The 15,981-nt window shown below is 41.9% G+C and overlaps 1 protein-coding gene across 3 annotated transcripts in view; it reads right to left on the reverse strand.

Annotated features, from left to right (window-relative positions):
* Positions 1–15,981, reverse strand: part of Nell1 (neural EGFL like 1) — an 850,243-nt gene that overhangs the window by 600,813 nt on the left and 233,449 nt on the right. For all 3 annotated transcript variants that reach the window (XM_042277006.2, XM_042277016.2, XM_076543299.1), the window contains exons 6-9: positions 12,986–13,058; positions 12,282–12,364; positions 1,937–2,071; positions 483–585 (exon numbers count right to left, since the gene is read on the reverse strand). In XM_042277006.2, coding sequence (XP_042132940.1) covers positions 483–585; positions 1,937–2,071; positions 12,282–12,364; positions 12,986–13,058 — 394 coding nt within the window. The remainder of the gene's footprint in view (positions 1–482; positions 586–1,936; positions 2,072–12,281; positions 12,365–12,985; positions 13,059–15,981) is intronic.

Here is a 15,981-nt window from a genome sequence, read left to right on the forward strand (position 1 = left end):
CACGGGGCCAGCCACCCAGCTATACAGCCAGCAACAGAGTAAGAATGAAAGAAAGATCCATACAGAAATAGAGAAAAGTAAAAGCCCAGAGGCAAAAGATAGACAGGATAATTTAAGAAAAGCTCATTAGAAATAAGCCAAGCTGAGGCATTTATAAGTAAGAAAAAAACCCATGTGTGTATTTATTTGGTAGCTGGGTGCCAGCCCCCGCCCCCAAAAGAGCAAAGAGCTAAAGAACCAAAGAGTAAAAAGCAACCAATGACAGACAGTAATTAAGGTGGATGGGATGGTGCTTCTGTAGAGGGGGAACCTGTTACAAAATCTGTTGCAGTGAAAGGAATTAAAATGCAAAGTATTTCTCACCAGTATCAGATCACCTGCCAATGTTCCAATTCATAAATGTTGGTTGGGTTCTGAAAACAGAGGAAAATGCATAACTCTAAGAGAACAGAGGACCACGTTGACCCTAGGTGAATACTTACGTCTGCAAACTTTACAACACTGGCCGGGAATGTGCACAGGAAGCGAGTCTGGGGAACAGTTGAGCGGGGGACAGGACATCCTTCGGCACTCCACAGCACCACTCTGGTCAGGGAAAGACAGAGAAAGAGGTCTCTGAGGTGTCCTCTGAACAAGTCTGTTTCAGAGGAACTTCACCTCTCATCTCCAGAATCTCAGGAAGACAGGGCAGTGTGGGAAATCCCCAGGCCCCTCCGCAACCACAAATAAAGTATTCTCTCCAGCCCAAATGAACCTATGTCACCTCAATTACTTTTCTGATAAACATCACTGCCTTCATCCACCTGCCCATGTGGACTAAGTAGATTAGGCTGAAAACAAAAAGCCTATTTCTATGAGACATAAATAACACCTTTAGTAGACCCTGTCAATCATTTTTAAGGCTCTAACAATCCATTTTGTGTTTTCCTGGACAAACAATGCATTCTTCAGATATTTATCGAGTAATTTCAAGTAGACAGGGTTTACATACTAATTTAGGAGTGGCCTCTTTTCTGAAACCGAAGTAGTCTATAGGTGGCGGATAGTCTGTAAAGCATGGAGGGGGCATTGCCTGCATTCAGTTCTTGGGAACAGACATAGACATCTTGCAAAAATATAATACAAACATTGAGAAATTGATTAAACTGTTAAAAGTATATGGTGTGGGCTGGAAAGGTAGCTCAGCACTTTAGAGTACATACTGCCCTTTCAGAGGATCCAAGTTCAGTTCCCAGCATCCATGGTGGGCAGCTCTTAACCACCTGTAACTCCAAACTCAACACACTCACATAGAGACACACACGAGTACACATGATCAAAAATAATAATAAAATTAAATCTTAAAATGTGTCCTCTTAGAAAAGAGAATAAAGCTCTAATAAGTCTAGAAATAAAGGGATCTCTGCCTCCCTCCACAGCCAACTCTCAAACTCCAAATAGTAAGTGGCTTAAGGAGAACATTAGATCAAAGAGGATATAATGAAGAAGCAGACTTTCATTTCCAAGCATTTGGAAATTGTTGGGGTCATTAAAGGGGAGTATGTGTAATGGAAGTAGCATCATGTGCTGAGTAGCCTGCTGCACTCCTACCAGCAAGCCTGAGTCTTGACCTTAGCCAGGGGCTTTAACCAGTGAGCCTGAGTCTTGACCTTAGCCAGGGGCTTTAACCAGTGAGCCTGAGTCTTGACCTTAGCCGGGGGCTTTAACCAGTGAGCCTGAGTTTTGACCTTAGCCGGGGGCTTTAACCAGTGAGCCTGAGTCTTGACCTTAGCCGGGGGCTTTAACCAGTGAGCCTGAGTCTTGACCTTAGCCAGGGGCTTTAACAGGTGAGCCTGAGTCTTGACCTTAGCCAGGGGCTTTAACAGGCGATCCTAGTCTTGACCTTAGCTGGGGGCTTTAACCAGCGAGCCTGAGTCTTGACTTAGCCGGGGCTTACTTTGCACGTGCAGTTCCTGCAGTTGTCACCGTCCACCCAGGAGTCTTGGTCCCTGTAGAGCAGCCCACTCACTTGGCAGGTCTTCTCGCAATGGCAGTTTTCCAGCTGACCAAGTCTTGTCTCTGCATAATTCAGCTGCAGAAAAGATTTAGTGAATGTAATTTGTGTGATTCAACTGCATTGTCCCAGCAAAGCTAATAGCAATAAGGGGGTGGGGTGCAGGGGAAATCTGAACGGAGAGAAAAGAAATCGCTGGGTAGTTTCCTGATTCTTAGCATAATCTGTTTTCTGGTTTTCACACAGGTAAAAATCATACTAAACTGAAGACATGTTGTCTCCCGTGGTCTAATGAACATCAAATGAGACATTAAATGGTGTCTCTGGAGCCTCGTGGGTATCCACGACAGCGTGTGCTTCCAGCACAAACCCACACAGATGTGCTGGCAGTGAGAGCGTTCCTGGGAACTAATTAGGATGTTGAGCAGAGATCTAATTGGGAAGCCCCATGCACTTGCATCTGTCCCCCACCATTCTCTGTGCAGCTTGCAAGAAGAAAGGTGTAGCTTCCTCTCAGGTGAAAATTTTGGGGACTTGCAACAAGAAAGGGAAGCTATTGACAAGTCCAGTGTCTTCCCAAATCAGTGTCCCCAAACAGAATGCCCAGGTTTTCATCTGAGCATTCAGAGGAAGAGCAAGAGAGGTAAGAAAACCCCTAACTGAGATCAGGAGCTTTTGTTTGCTTGCTTGCTTGCTTGTCGGTTGGTTGGTGGGAGAGGACCAGAGATGGCTCAGTAGTTAAAGTCCTTGCAGGCATGCATGAGGACATGAATTCCATCCCCAGCCCCCAGGTCAAAGCTGGGTACTGGAGTTGTCTGTAACCTTGGTGCGAGGGAGACGAAGACAGCTAGACCTCTGAAGTTCATTAGCCAGTCAAAGTAGCTAAATCAAAGGGCTTCAGATTCAAGGGGAGACTCTATCTCAATAATAAGGGGAAAGTGGTTGAGGAAGATATTGACATCAGCTCCTGGCCTACACACACACACACACACACACACACACACACACACACACACATTTCATTACTTTTAACGACAGAGTTTTAATCTACAAATTCAAGGGGAATATAAAGCTTAGTCATCCTTACAAGGAAGCCCTGAGAGTGATTATCGCCAGGGATAAGCTCTCATAACAATCCTCTTGATCTGGAATAAGAAATCTCTCTCTCTCTCTCTCTCTCTCTCTCTCTCTCTCTCTCTCTCTCTCTCTCTCTCTCTCTCTTCCCTGCTGGATCGTTTTTCCTTAATCACATCCTGAGCAAGTCTTAACTTCAGACATCCGAGGTCCTCCTGGCCTCACCCTGCCTTTGACTCCATCCTGAGCAACTCTTGTCTTTGGACATCCAAGGTCCTCCTGGCCTCACCCTGCCTTTGACTCCATCCTGAGCAACTCTTGTCTGCAGACATCTGAGGTCCGCCTGGCCTCACCCTGCCCTTTGACCCCATCCTGAGCAACTCTTGTCTGCAGACATCTGAGGTCCGCCTGGCCTCTCCCCCCCATCCCCCCCCCCCTTGGCCACACTCAGCACCACTAGGTTCCCCTAACAGCTCCTCTGCATATGGCTCCAGTTCTCTTTCTTGGTTCAGCCTACTCTAGTTTTCCTTCTAGCACAGCAGAGAGCCGAAGTGTAGCTCAGTGGTAAAGCACCTGCCTAGCATGCGGAAGCCTGGGTTCATCCCTGGCACCACAAAAAAAGAAAAGTAATAAAAACCTGAGTGCAGCAATTTGGTGTGAGGTGTTCACTGTGACATCCATACAGAAGACTGACATCCTCCCCACCCTCAGCTTCCTTCACATAAAGAGTGCCATCATGAGCATAAGTACCAATTCCTAGTTTCTCTTTTCCTCCTAAATCACACTGTGCTTCCAATGCCTTGCATGTGTTTCCCTTAGAGACCAGAGCATCCTTTGACCCAACAATGACTATTTCAAGCCAATCTTAGGTATAATAGCGAGTCTGGGAAACAACAAGTCCCACCTGTAACATGAATTGCTAAATGGTCTTATTAATAAAAAAACAAAACAAACAAAAAAACCCCAGAGTCAGATATTGGGGTGAAAACTGAGGGATAGAACAAGCCAAGCCACAAGTTCTTACTGCCAGGAAGTCCTCAGCCCAAGAGAGCGCTGCTTCCTGAATACTCAAGCCTATATATCTTTCTGTGTCCTGCCATCTTACTTCTTCTCTCCAACTAGCTACATCACTTCCTCTTTCCACCCAGCTCTAGCACTTCCTGTCTATCTGTACAGATCTCCAGACCTCTATGGTTAACTAGTGCTGGGATTAAAAGCATGTGCCACCACGTCTGGCTCTGTTCCCAGTGTGGCCTTGAACTCACAGAGATCTGGATGAATCTCTGCTTCCCAAATGCTAGGATTAAAGGCATGTGCTACCACTGCCTGACTTCTATATTTAATATAGTGGCTGGCTTTTTCCTCAGATCCCCAGGCAAGCTTTATTTGTTAGAGCATAAATAAAATATCACCACACCCACCATCTTTCCATTATCAATATTTTTTTTTTTTTTTTTTTTTGAGACAGGGTTTCTCTGTGTAGCTTTGCGCCTTTCCTGGGACTCACTTGGTAGCCCAGGCTGGCCTCGAACTCACAGAGATCCGCCTGGCTCTGCCTCCCGAGTGCTGGGATTAAAGGCGTGCGCCACCACCGCCCGGCTCACTATCAATATTTTTATTGTGTGACAGTTTCATGAATTTATATAATGGATTTAAGTCATTTCCACACACACTCCATTCTCCTCCCTCACTCCCCTCTGTTCCCTCTGAAACCCTTCTTCTCAACAAGACCCCCTCCTATTTCCATGTCTTCTTTTTGAGTGTGACCCACTGAGTTTAATGGTAGTTTCTCACCCAAGCATGGGTGGGAGTTAAATGGTACAAGAGCAGCTTATCAGTGCTAGGCCACTGAAGAAGATGATGCACGCCCTCAACAACTATTAATGGCCATGTTAATATGTTCTCTCCTGTGCCTCTAAACGGCACTACCCTCTGAAAGAGACTCTTTGTGTGATTCTAACTGATGGTTTAGTTACTTGTGGCCATTTCCTTAACCCTTTTCCTCCAAGCACTTGAAATTTCTCAAAGGAATGTGTCCTTGTTGCCAACTATAATGAGGTGGCGAACCACAGAGAAAGCAGGCACCTTGACTACCTGCATGGTCCACATTCACCCTGGAGAACTACCAGACTTGCTCTGAACTCCCTCCAGGTCCTTCTAATATGTATGATCTTCCAAAGTGGTGCGTTTCATTTAAAGCTCCAGTCTAATTATAGAGTTTCTAGAATCTGTGATAATTAAGATCTTTGGGAATTCTTTAGGTAGCACAGATAAAACATACTTCAAGAGTTTGCTGAGGTTAAATAACCAAGGCACATGACATCAAAGATAATAAAATGACAGCTTATCACTCACTATCTTCATTCCATCTATTAGCCCCAATAGTTTCTGTGTGATCTGGGCTTTCACAAAAAGAGGTGAGCTAGATGAGCCTGCTAAAAGTGCCTCCAAAGGGTGCCTGTGACCTTGATAGCAAGTGTATGCCTCACTCTGAAAATCTGGAACAACTCTAGTGTCTATATGACTCCAAGAAGGAAACTCCTTCAAGACCCCATGACCTGAGAGGGAGCTCCAGCTACTGAATGAAGTTCTGTGACACTCTAGGAGCTCCCCTGAGGTGAGCCTTAGTGATGACAAGTGCCCATCCAACAAAGCTGAGCTACATCCCTCTGTGAGACCCTGGCCCTCAGAAAGCTCCGCTTTTAATGTGATGCATTTTGTTTTCCTGTCTGAACTTTCTTTTGACTTTTAATGTGTTTAGCTCTTTGTAGCAACACGGAGAAGCCCTAATCTCTATAATAAAAAGAGTATAACAGACAGATAACAAAGGCAAAGGGACACTAAAGTAAAAAAAAAAATCTAATTTTTCAAAGGCATTTAATATGTAATCTTGCCTTCTTTTCCTCTGCTAAATCCTATAACAACAATAAAGGAGAAAAACAGCTCTGAGTAAAAAAAAAAAAAAAAAAAAAAAAGAATTGCATTTTCTGCCATTGGTGGAAGCATGCTGAATTTATACAAATTCATTTCAAAAACTATTTCTCACAGCTCCCTCTCTGTGAGAATGCCTGAGATCCCAGACAGATACAGTTTAGGTCTGCATCTCTGTTGTGTTTTACCTTTGTTCTTGCACTTATCTAAGCAACCATGAACTGAATTATTTATTCCTAGCTCTACACACTAGAAGACAGACTGTGGAGGGCTTCTTCACAAGAAGATGTCAATGGATGGATGGGAGTACATTAGTCCTACAATAGATTGCCTTTTCCCTTTGAAGTACTGTTTTGGTGTTTGTTATGTGGATGGGAGAAAATGTAAATCATTGTTAAACCTTTACTCTTAATTGAAAAATTATCACTGAGTTCCTCAAAACAAGAAAGGTCTCAAAATTAAATATGTCACAGCTTGAAATGACACTCTAACTGGGAATTGATTTTTCCACACAAATTTCAGCGATTTAAATAAAATGTAATGCAGAAATTCCAGGTCTAGGAGCTGGCAGCTTGTTACAACAAGTCAAGCTGCTTGTTGCCAAGCATAAAGAACTGAGTTCCATCACAGAAAACACATGACAGAAGAAGAGAACCAACTCATGGAGGCAGTTATCTGACCAACACATGTACATTGTGCCATGTGCACATGTGTACATGCAAACATAAACAAGCAAATAAACGTAATTTTAAAAAAGGAATTCCAAGTCTTGGATAATCTAGCTATCTCTAATTAATATCTTCAAATTCAGTATCACAGAACTCCAAAAACTGAACATCAGAAATACCAAATAATGGGATTAATGAAAGGAAAAGACAGTTCTCAAGAGATGAACAAATGGCCAATATGCATTTGAGAAATGCTTGCCCTCATTGTGAGGGTTGGTTTTAATTGTCAATTTATCATAACCGAGACTTTCCTGGAAAGAGAGTCTCAGTGAGGAATTGTCTAGATTAGGTTTGCCTGTAGGCATGCCTGTGAGGGATTTCCTTAATTTGGTTAATTGAGGTGCAAAAATACCACCCTGAATATGGACAGTACCATTGCATGTGCTGGACGATGAAATCAGCAAAGCACTGAGCATAAGCATCCATTCAAGGCTCTCTCTTCTTGATTGGATGTAATCTGACTGATATAATAGTTACTTCAAGTCCCTGATGCCTTGACTTCCCTGTTAAGGATGGACTGTAACCTGGAACAAAGAGCCAAATAAGTCCTATCTCCCTCAAGTTGCTTTTGTCAGGGTCTCTTATCACAGCAACAAAACTAAGACATTAGCCATCTAAGAAATGTGAAGAGAAACCACACTGAGATCCCATCTCGCCACAGTCAGAATGGCAGTCAGCAAGAAAATGAATAAAAGCAACTGTCGCTGCAGGTGAGGACAAAAGGAACCCTGTACACTGAGTAGGAACATATGCCAGACCAGACACTATCAAAATCAGTGTGGAAGTTCCTCAAAATAGACCCACTATGTGACCCAGCTAGGCCACTTCTCAGAATTTACCCAAAGACCCCAGAACAACACGTCACAGAGATACTTGCACATCAATGTTGACTGTACCACTGTTCACAAAGCTAAGTTGAGAAACAAACCAAGATGCTCAGCAACAGAGGAATGGATAAACAAAATGTACACACACATACAATGGGATACTCTTCAGCCATCGGGAAGAATGAAGTTATGTTGTTTGCAGAAAAATGGATGCAACTGGAGACAGTCACAAAAGGAACTTATCAGTCTCAGACAGACAACGGTATAGTTACTTTACATAGGCTGTGATAAAGACTACAACCAAAAGCAATTTGAGAAGGAAGGGTTTACTTCAGCTTACAATTTATTGTCTATCAGGAGGGAAAGCCCAGTCAAATTCAAAGTGGGAACCTGAAGGCAGGAACTGATGCAGAGTCCATGGAGAATTGCTCACTTCCTTGCTCTCATGGCTTGCTCAGTTTTCTTTCTTATACAACCCAGGACCACATACCAAGGGTTGGCACCACCCATGTCCTGGACTTGCTCTCTAAAAGGACTCTGAGGTTTCCCAGAGTATGAAAACCCAGGTATGAAAACCCATATATGAACTGCCTTTTCAGGTCCTCTCTTTTCCTGCTGCAGATGCAAGTCCTGACATCATCTAGGAGATGCTATCAGTATTTGAGATATCTAGCCACTGAGGAAGGTGTGCATTTCCTTAGAGACTACTGGTCCTTCCTGGTTTACTAGTATGAATAACAGCAATGCTCACTGAATGTGCACCAAAGCTCATAGGCTGATGTAAGGAATAATGATCTCTACAGATGGGAATTTGGGAGCTAGAAAAGTCCAATGGCTTGTTCAAGACTAGGAACATCTAAAACAATGTCAAAGGGATGCTCAGGGTCAGATCGTTAGCATTCCAAATCCCTGTCTCTAGCTCTGCCTTGGGCTCTCTGATAAATTTCTGTCTTAATCACAGCTGCTAGACAACCCAAACCCAGCCCAATCCCATCCACTAACACTTGTCACACTAGGTTTATTTAATTGGAGATAAATCCTGATGACAAGTAGACTTGATGCCATTGAATTCTCTTTGCATCTTGGAACTAACTGTCTTTAATTTCCAGTTGGCCTCACAGCTACAGACTCCATATCCCTCAATCTGCCAAAAGGATCAATGATGCTTTGTTTCCACCAAGATGGTAGATCAGATGCCCTAAAGGACTTCACTGCATGAATGAACTAAAATCCTGCAGGCAACATATAAGTAAAAATCTCAAAAGTCACCACAGATGCAGCTCAAAAGAAAGTCACAGAGGCCAGGGCAGACTGACAGAAGGGATCCCAGGTGACCAGCAAACACCAAGGCCCACCTGTATCCTGCTGAAGTACAGAGCCCTTGGGCTCCCATCTTGATGGTGACATGGGGGAAAGTACAACAGAGAGACAGTATAGTCTAAGATGTGGCCCTTAAAAGAAACTCCTGTGCACAGGTAAGGCTCTGGAAGGCTAGACCCTCATTGGAGGTGAATGAAAAGGAAGTAAGCCTTATACATAGTACAGAAAAAGCAAGCCTCCCACAGCACAGAAAAGCCTTCTTGTTCAGACCCTACCACTGGCAGGAGGGAGAAAAAATTGTCCTTGGAAAATTCTCCTCTTAGACTTCACCTGGCCTGGTATGGGCTGGGAGAGTGAATCTGTGAAGTGAGGTGACAGAAACACAAGGCCTCATCATCTTTGCAGAAGCATGCACAATGTCAACCCACGTCTCAAAGACAGAAAAGAAGCAGTTCAGAGGCAAAGGGTGAGATGAAAGGTCTTCTTCCTGCCCTGGACTTCCTCTGCACTGGGTGGCTGCAGGCTCCTACATTTATCCCTTCAGCGAATCTGAGAACTTAGGCATGGCTCAGCAACATGGCTCTTTTTTATTTCCTCTTCCTTCTCCTTTCTGATGCCTCCATCCTCTTGATGTGCACTTATTAACACCCACCTCTTCCCCTCTTCACATTTTATTTTGTTTCTCTTTACAATCCTTTTTTTTCCCTCCAACCGTAAACTTTCTGGGATATGGCTGGCCTTTCAAGATCCAAGAACCTGAGTTCTGGTCCTGGGTCTGCCTTCTGTTATCTCAGGAAGAGCTATCTACCCATTCTGATCCTCAGTCTTCTCTGTGAAGTATGCTAACGAATTAACAAATTAAACTAAGCTCTCAGAACTATTTGGAGAATTGAAGGGCTAGCACACATAAAAGATAAGCACTGGACCAAACACGTAGAAACTGCCCAACAAGTTTAGCTAATGAATGAGTTTCCAGTTTCTTCTACACTGATGGTTAAGTTCCACAGGCCAAATTTTGTCTACCATTTATTTTTATACAGCCTGTAAGCTACGAATGGTCTTCACACTTTTCAATGGTTATATTTTAGGTTATATACAATTATGTTTTAAATAAAGCAAGTATATACACAGGATCTTAAATTTTGCCTCTTGGTTTGGCAAAGCCTACAAATTAGCTAGTTGTGTGCATGCGTGTGCATGTCTGCTGTGTAAGCTTGAGGAAATGACTTTCTATCTCCATTGCCCAGGGAAAAAGCCATGTGTGCTGGCATGCTTATAATATCAGCTATGGGGATGCAGAGACAGGAGCATTTCTGGGGCTCACTGGCCAACCAATACAGTCAATTGGCGAGCTTCAGGTATAGTGAGAAACTCTGTCTCGAAAACTAATGTGAGAAGGGATATATATATAGTTTTCCATAGATAGATTCCAAACAATGCAGTGGAAATGGAAGAACAACTCCCCTGCAGAATCACACATCTTTCTAGTTTAGAAGGAACAGACTTACAAATCTGCAAAGCACCAAGGGAGTGGGTTTAGAAGGTGAATGAAACCATTTTCAGCTTGCAATTTCCCACAATTAAATGTCTTCCACTTCACAAATGCCCATTTTACATAATACTATTCAAAGGGTAGAGTTCATTGTGGCTCCTAGACAGTGCACAGCTCAAAAGAGAAAAATGGCATTGCTGCATGGGGGAGAATGGGAAAGAAAAGAGCATCCTGGGAGCTGAGAATGGAGGCCAGCCATCACCTGAGGCTGAGTGGCATGTGTCTTGTTCTAAAAATCTGCTAGCATGCTAAAATATAATTACCAGTATTGAGATCAAGCTGCTGCAGACAATGTGACATAAAAGCTTCTATGTGCCACAAGCTGGGATGGTGAATAATTGCCCACGATTCCAATTTCCTCCAAACTCTCAAGGTGAAAAGCTAATGCTTTAGGACTCCAGCCTCAGTCTCCATCTTTCTCTTTAGAAAAAGTATTCTGTCTCTCTTTTCCAGACAAAAGAAGATATAGCTTGGGGCACTGGGAAGACATGTTTGCTGTGCAAGCTTGAGGATCCATTTTCATATCCCCATTACCCGGGTAAAAAGCCATGTGTGATGGCATGCTTATAATATCAGCAATGAGGTTGCAAAGACAGGAGGATTTCTGGGGCTCACTGGCCAACCAATACAGTCAATCGGTGAGCTCCAGATATAGAGAGAAACTCAAAAACGAAGGTGGGAAAAGACTCGGATAGACAGCAATATTGACTTATGCCCTTAGTTCTTAGGCACCGATGCACCCACCACATGTACACACACACACACATACACACACACACACACACACACACACACACACACACACACACACACACAAGCTTGAAGAAGATGCCATAGCTAAAAATCTAGTGTGAGCTAAAAAGGCTGTCAGCCATGGCATGATCGATGGCTCCCAATCACTTACCCACCTCCCCCTACATTTCCACTTGCCACAGCTGAGGCCAGCAGCAGTCAGCCACAGGTAGAATGGGACTAATGGATCATTTTCACCATTATTAAAATTCTTACTTTTGCAGAGTTTAATGTCTCTTAGGCCCAACCTAATTCTTCCTTTGCCCTAGGCCAGAGTCCACGTCCAGGACTGATCACTGCCACAACAGCAGCATTTTCTGTTTTGTTTTGTTTTCATTTCTGTGCCCTTTTCCACAAGGCTTTGGAGTTTCGTGTAAAGCCACACTTCATGAATACATATGAAAGCTCCTAATTATTTACATTTGGATCTCAGCGACTCAATATGAACATGAGGGATTGTGTTGCTCATCATTGCCTCTTTATGTCTAACAGGGTCCCAGGAAAATCCCAGAGCCATACACAATGTCTGCTGGATGAATGACGAAGACGTATTCTGCATGATACAACTAAAGGTATCTTTGCCCCTTCACTTAACTCAGAACCGATCTGAAAATGAGCCACATATTAGAAGCTTGATATAATGCCTTCCAATGACAGAAATCTGCCCACGATAGCTGTTTTACCCTCCTGATTATTATCAATTATTCTTACATCCAGAATACATTAACTCACAAGCTGCAGTGATTCTGCCCATATATCATCTCTCGTTGTTACTGCCTTCATAGCCACTGGGTAAATTTTTTTTTATTCAAAAGGAACCTACAGTGATACAGACTGCTTTCTGCTTCCCAATACTTCTCAAGAAAACCATTGTGATACAGCCTAATCTTATCAAAGACCTCAGTCATTGTGCTTACTACAGGTAGTCCCATTTCAAGCAAAAATAAAACATTTTGTAGTAGCACTTTATACATGCCAAGATAAAAGTGTTTCCAATAAACAGATCACTCTGGATTCTAGACAGGACCTAGAGACAGAACATTGCAATGAATTTAGACACCTACTTTTGCAGTCATCTTGGCCAAAAGCTCTTGCAAATCCATTATTCCTTGAACCAGGCTCAGGAAATCACTGCATGTTGGACAAGCTCAATAAAGAAAACAGAAGGTATGTGTTGATCATGTGCTCACACAAGAAAGAGAAACTTGAAATGAGTTATTTAACTATACAAGGAGTTTGCTTTCTTGGGATTAAAATTTGCAGAAAATGATGGGATTTCTGGTCCTGATGCTGTTTCCCTCACTTTTATTAATAATAAAAAAATGAAAAAGAAGAGGCAGTTAACTGAAAAGAACATGATTTTTAAACTAAATGCTCATATGAATTGAAAGGTGACTGATAAAAAGAGGAAACTTTCCAAGAAGTAACTCACACCCGGGTCAAAAAATTTAAAAAATTGTATTGTGAGATACATACTGTTACCTTAAACATATATTTATATAATTATATTAAATGTATTTTTGTTCTAATGTACAGAACTCATTGTCTAATCCTTTCTTACCCTCAGACTGTAATTTTGTAAAGAACACAAAATCTTTTTGCAAGCTTGAAAGACACAGTAATATCTACAACAGATACTCCTTTTACTGTTTCCACCCTCTCCAAAGTAAATCTTATATAATTTGTGGATATCCTTCCAGATGTTTTTGTCCAACACTAGGAACAAGTCATATAATATTACATTCAGACGTGCCTAAGTGCCACTTACTGCGATTTAGGTTAGGACACTGTGTGATGAACCCGTTCGGCATGAAGATGATCTTGCCGTCTTGGATGATCCCCTGACAAGGAAGAGAGAAGTAACAATGAATGACAGTTGCCAGTGGCCCTGTGCAGCCCACATCCATGCAAGCCAGATGGTGTTTAGCAAGACTAGTTCACTCTAAAGGCAAGTCAGCCTTGGCCAGGACCATTCCACTGCTCCAAATCACCCCTGTCTAGAAATCGTTTGTACATTTATCTTCAGAAGGCCATGGTTAACTCCTTCTGGTCAATGTCAGCTAGAACAACAAACACCAAGGGTGCATTAGAAAGTATCTGCATTCATAAACTATCAAATTACAAAGCCACTGTGGAATATAAACTCCTTTATGTCCTACTCAACCTGGAATATTGATTAATGATGATTTACAAGGCTTATTTTTTTAAATGGGAATAAATACATTAAAGATTTCTCATTTTTGCATATGTCTGTATATAGTGTGTATGCATATGTGTATGCTGTCTATATGAGTGTGGGCCCGAGTGTTAGGATATACATGCATGCACATGTGTCCACATGAATGTAACAGTCAGGCATCTTCTTCAATTGGTATATATTGAGGCAAGTTCCTCACTTGAACCTAAAGCCATCTAGATACTCTAGCTACCCAGCTGGCTCTTGGCATCATCTCTGCCTCTTATGTGCTAGGATAACAGGTAGGTGTCCATTTCCACTCAGAATTTACTAGGTGCTGGAGTTCCAAAATCCTGTCCACAGGTTTGCATGGCAAGTGCTTTACCCATGGAGCCATACTCCCAACCCCAATAAACACTTCTGTGGACTCATTTAGTTAAGGAAATAAAATGAGACATCAAAGAAAAACTAAGCAACAATTTTCACTCTTTAACTAATTGAACAACACTGAGTCTTCTGGAGTCTTAAAACTTGATCAACATCTCCGAGGAGAAAGAACTGCTTAAACACTACAGTTCAGTCTGGAAGAAAAGACCAAATTGAAGATGGTCATCGAGGGCTGATCTCTCAATGAAAACATTGGCTTGGCTTTGGGATTTTTCAAGTTATATTTAAGATTCTGTTTTTAGAGGGATTTTTTTTCCTTAGATCTATTGGAAGAGATAGAAGAGAACAGATGGAAGATGCAGACACTGGTTCAGAATATTGAGCTTCATCTATAAATAAAATATAGGCTTAAGATGGTGTGCAAGTCTTTAGAGAGACTAACATTTAACATTTATGTGCATCCCTTCTAAACAAGCAGTCAGCATGTATTGCTCTCTTATTATTTCTGATATAAAATTTAATAGGAAATATTAATAGAAATAACAGGATCAGGGCAGATCAACAGCACAACTGTGCACTTTTTTGAACCTCATTGTCTTTGGGCAGGAAGCAGGGCTTATGATCACAAGAGGAGCTGGTTTCACCATGGGAGAGGAACCGGCCACTTCTCCTCACTATTAATTCATAAGCTCATGCAGCAATTAACACAACCTGAATCAGCTTTTCTCAGATACAAAAATGTTTCATCTTTCACAGCCAAACAATTACTTCAAAAGGCAGGTCAACTTTCAAACACATTGGCACTTGAAAAGAAAAGAAAATCTGTCAGGCAGTGGTGGTGCACACTTTTAATCCCAGTACTCAGCAGGCAGAGGCAGGCAGATCTTTGTGAGTTGGGGGCCACCTAGGGTAAAGACTAAGTTCCAGGACAGTCAGAGCTGTTATACAGAGACACCCTGTCTTGAAAAACTAGATAGATGATAGATAGATAGATAGATAGATAGATAGATAGATAGATAGATAGATAGATAGATAGATAGATAGATAGAGATAGAGATATAGAAAGACAGACAGATAGATAGATAAAATCTACGCTTAGAAGTCAGGTGAAGCCAAGTTCTAGACCTTGACTCTAGCTTACTGTGTGGACTTCACAAGAAGAGAGCCACCTTCTATGAGCATCAGTCACCTGGACGGGAAATACTGCATCCAAAAGCTAACAATCCTTCTAACACAAGATTTGGGTCAATTTAACAGGCATCTGAATCTGCACTGTCACCTGTGAGTCCTCTTGTTTTTTAATTGCTTTTCCATTTGTGTATGTATATAGTGTGTGTAGAAATATATGCTTATATAGACAAAACTATTGATTTCCATTAGAGAACAAACCACCACAGAAAATTAAATGCCATGCTAGAAAACATCTGTCTATAAGAAACCTGAGCAGGACTGTGTAGGGGAGGAAGAAAGAGTCCGTGGAGGATGGGACAACAAAGAAAAATGAGAAGGAAAGAAAAGACAAAGTGTTGAGCATTCTGTCATGTGTAGGAACTCTGTGTATGAGAGAGAGAGATGTGATAGCAGAAGAGGGTTACATCTGTGGTGAAGAAGGAAAACTGTGGGAGAAAAGAGAGCAGCAGGGAGACAATAGGGAGAGATGGGGTAAACATGAACAAAACAGGATACTTAGGTAAAAATTCACAAAGATCCCATTATTGTGTACATTTACTAAAATCTATAAAATATTTCATATGTAGAAAGTACAATATAATTTAAATTATGAAGCAAAAATACAATATTAAATTTATTTCTTCTTTAAAAAGAAAATACCTATGTAATCAAGTAGATTTTAGATAGATTTAGAATAACCAGCCACCCTGGTTTGCCCAATATATAGAGGTTTTCTACAACAATCTTATTGCTAAAACTGAGAAACTCCCAGGCAACCCAAAACAGAGTACTGGTCAATCTTAGTGATACAGAAATGTGCAGAAGACACACATGTGCCAGGAGAGGACCAGGCCATCCATTCCTGTCAGAAGATGTGGAATGGGAAGAGTTCTCAGAAATGTATGTGTTTTATATAAATTATCTCTTTCCCACAAAAGTGGAAAATCACCTTGAAAAGATGAGACATCTATTGGCCTAATAACAATCTAGGGCATGATAGCCTTCCGTGGCCTTCTTTGACGAGACCTGAC

The sequence above is a fragment of the Peromyscus maniculatus genome, chromosome 1 (genome assembly GCF_049852395.1).
Source record: "Peromyscus maniculatus bairdii isolate BWxNUB_F1_BW_parent chromosome 1, HU_Pman_BW_mat_3.1, whole genome shotgun sequence".
In the NCBI taxonomy this organism is placed as follows: Eukaryota; Metazoa; Chordata; class Mammalia; order Rodentia; family Cricetidae; genus Peromyscus; species Peromyscus maniculatus.